This window comes from Acyrthosiphon pisum, chromosome X, assembly GCF_005508785.2.
Source record: "Acyrthosiphon pisum isolate AL4f chromosome X, pea_aphid_22Mar2018_4r6ur, whole genome shotgun sequence".
NCBI lineage: Eukaryota > Metazoa > Arthropoda > Insecta > Hemiptera > Aphididae > Acyrthosiphon > Acyrthosiphon pisum.
Window position 1 is genome coordinate 31,934,013 of NC_042493.1, and position 3,036 is coordinate 31,937,048.

The 3,036-nt window shown below is 28.8% G+C and overlaps 1 protein-coding gene across 1 annotated transcript in view; it reads left to right on the forward strand.

Annotated features, from left to right (window-relative positions):
* The window catches only part of LOC100165697, a 127,030-nt gene that overhangs the window by 96,375 nt on the left and 27,619 nt on the right, over positions 1–3,036 (forward strand). Inside the window, exon 67 of the mRNA XM_001942580.5 lies at positions 1,027–1,277. Coding sequence (XP_001942615.2) covers positions 1,027–1,277 — 251 coding nt within the window. The remainder of the gene's footprint in view (positions 1–1,026; positions 1,278–3,036) is intronic.

Sequence of the window (3,036 nt, forward strand, 5' to 3'; positions counted from 1 at the left end):
TGTAATGATTGTATAATATTATTTGTGGGTACTTGAAACTTCTAAAGTATACTATTTATATCTATGATAGTACTACGGTTTGTTGTTGATGTATAACGCGTTACCTAATGGATATTGTGATATGATTAATTTGGAATTTATTATTAATACCTATTATAGGTCAATTTTTTTTTAATACTATAGATAAGTATACCTACCTATAATAGGTATGTCTAATACCTAGATTGACAAACCGTCTCCGCTCAGAATCGTTTTTCTTATACAGTGATATTATATCATTGAATTCAAATTTAATACTATCCATTATACAGTGACCCACTTGTAACCTACTGTACAGCAGAGCGACATCCACTTACCCACCTTTTTTTCATTGTATATGTGTATAATATGAGTACAAAAGGATTATTTTATAATTACAAATAAAAGCTTGATTTTATTAATATAGACCAAAACAGGTTTAGATAATAAGTTAAAAATTATTAAAAACTGGAACATGGTTGTCAATCGCTTCCGAAATTAAATCTTATGCATTTACGACTTGAAAAGTAGAGCAATAATTATTTTCTAAGAAAACAACTTTTTTCAAGTACTTCGCTCAACTTTCTCTTTTAGAATTTGTTTTTCTCAGATATAAAAGATATTATTATAATAGTTTTTAAAATGACATTACATTTTTCAGTTTAATGTATTTAAATTTTAAACCATCATTTTGCATTATTAACTGTTGATATTATTTTACCTGCTCTGATATTTAATGTATTTATCATGTAAGACCATTTTAATATCCTCATTATTTAGTAGTTCTAGATTTAAAGTGTTAATGATTAAGATAAACTAGAACTGAACTAATAAACATAACCGATGCACATGATTGTCAGACACTGGACTTATAGTTTATAATATTGTAATATTTTTAACAATAATAAATAGTAACTGATCAAATATCAAAATACTATTGTGTCAAATAATTATATTTTACCATTACATTCATGCATGATTTCTGTTACACCCCGGAAACTTTTTCAGGTTGGTATTTCGGGAAGACTGCGGGACTGCTTGGAACGCTGGATAACGAGCCCATCAATGACATGCTGTCGTCCAATGGGTACTTGGAACCGGACTTGTACAAGTTCACCGAGAGCTGGTCGCTGAACGAGAACAGCTGCAGCGCATACCCGTCCGTCCAGAGGAAATCGTCGCCCAGCGCTCAAATCGTGGAGATCTGCGACAGCTATTTCAAACACAAGACCTCGTCACTATTCACCTGCTTCTCCGTGGTATGCATAATATTATTAACTTTTCGTCGTCACTCAGTCGTCGTGTCACCATAAAAATAGTTTATTATATTATTGTGGACGTCACAGCCTAAAACGAAAGGACTCGATGTTTACCCAACAAACAAGGTCCCCATCTAAATTTTTACAACTAAAGTGATTTGAACTCTTTGTTCGCCGGCAAATAAACATTAGGGTTTTGATTTTCAACTAGTACAAGCAGCGAGGTATTTTAACGGAGAATATTGTATTTATTTTTTTCGGGAGATGATACGTTTATTTTTCCTTTCAGTGCTTCCACTTCCGACTTAATTAGAAAATTAGAAGCCAAGAATATTAAATAATTAGAAATGTGAATATAATGAATATGCCTATCGGTGAACTCCATTCTGAATGAAAAAATAAGTGTAATTTTATTCAAATATTATTTAAGACAATACAATATTATTTTAAATACAAAATTTATTTTCCATAATTTTACAATACGTTAATGTATACAAATGTTCTTTTATGTTTTTAATTTATATTGCATATCTGGGGTGAAAAATACGGATTTATGGAATTGTCGAAATTCGGTACCGTATACATTATAATATTCTTATACAAAATGTATAATGCGTAAATTCTTTAAAAAATTATTATTTTTTAATTTTAATAAATAATAATATGCTTATCGTTTGTATTTTTTGTTATAATACACATTTGTTAACGTACAATTATTTTAATGTTTTATGCATGTTATTTAATACCTTTGAACACACTTTTGAATCCATATAATATATGATAATAATATAATATATATAATTATAATACATTATTTTCATGTTGTACATTTCACATATTTCGGAAGGTTAAGTGCATATATTTTGTAATGCTTATTTCCCTATTTTCCTGAGCGCACGAATGCATTCGTATTTCATGGATTTTTAGTGCATTAAATTCACAGCCCTGGTAATAACGTACCGCAACGGCAGCAGCTATGCTTACCCGATTTAATAACGAGTCCCAGACGCCGCGGGTCTTAGATTAGGACGTCGGATGGAAATCACGCGCCATTTAATACTAATTTCAGAATATCGCTCTATAAAAATTTAAATCAATTTCTAAATAGGTGTAGAGAAACGTGTACCAGTTAAATATAATATATGCGTATCAAAAAAACCTATACAGTACGTGATATTATAATACACTTTCAATACTAATCATTAGGTACAGATATAAATATATTATAATAAAAGACAGGTTACCTATAAAATGGTGTAAGCAGGAGCGTATTTGGAAAATTTACGTCTTGGGAAAATAATATTATAATATTGCTGTTATACGGACATCAATATAAAATGATGTATAGGCATAAAGCTTTGCATAGGTACCTAAAGTGGGTTTACCTACTGGTTATTAAACAGTCCTAATTCCCTAATTATTGCATTGTTGTATAATTCATAATATATTATAATACGTTAAGAGACTTCTCTACAATAGGCAAGTGGGTCAATATATAATGGATTGTATTAAACTTGAATTTTTACGGAAAAACAAATTAAATTAAATTAACACCATTGTAAAACCACTAAGCTTCCTCGACTCCATTTAGAATCTAATAATATGATAGTCTTAAGATGATTTATTTTTTTGTAATAATATTTCATATAATATGCAACTAAATAAAAATGATATATAATTTATTCAACAATCAAATTTAATTAATTAGAAAAATATTTGGGAATATTATATTAAAACTAAAAAAAAAGTAAATATCATT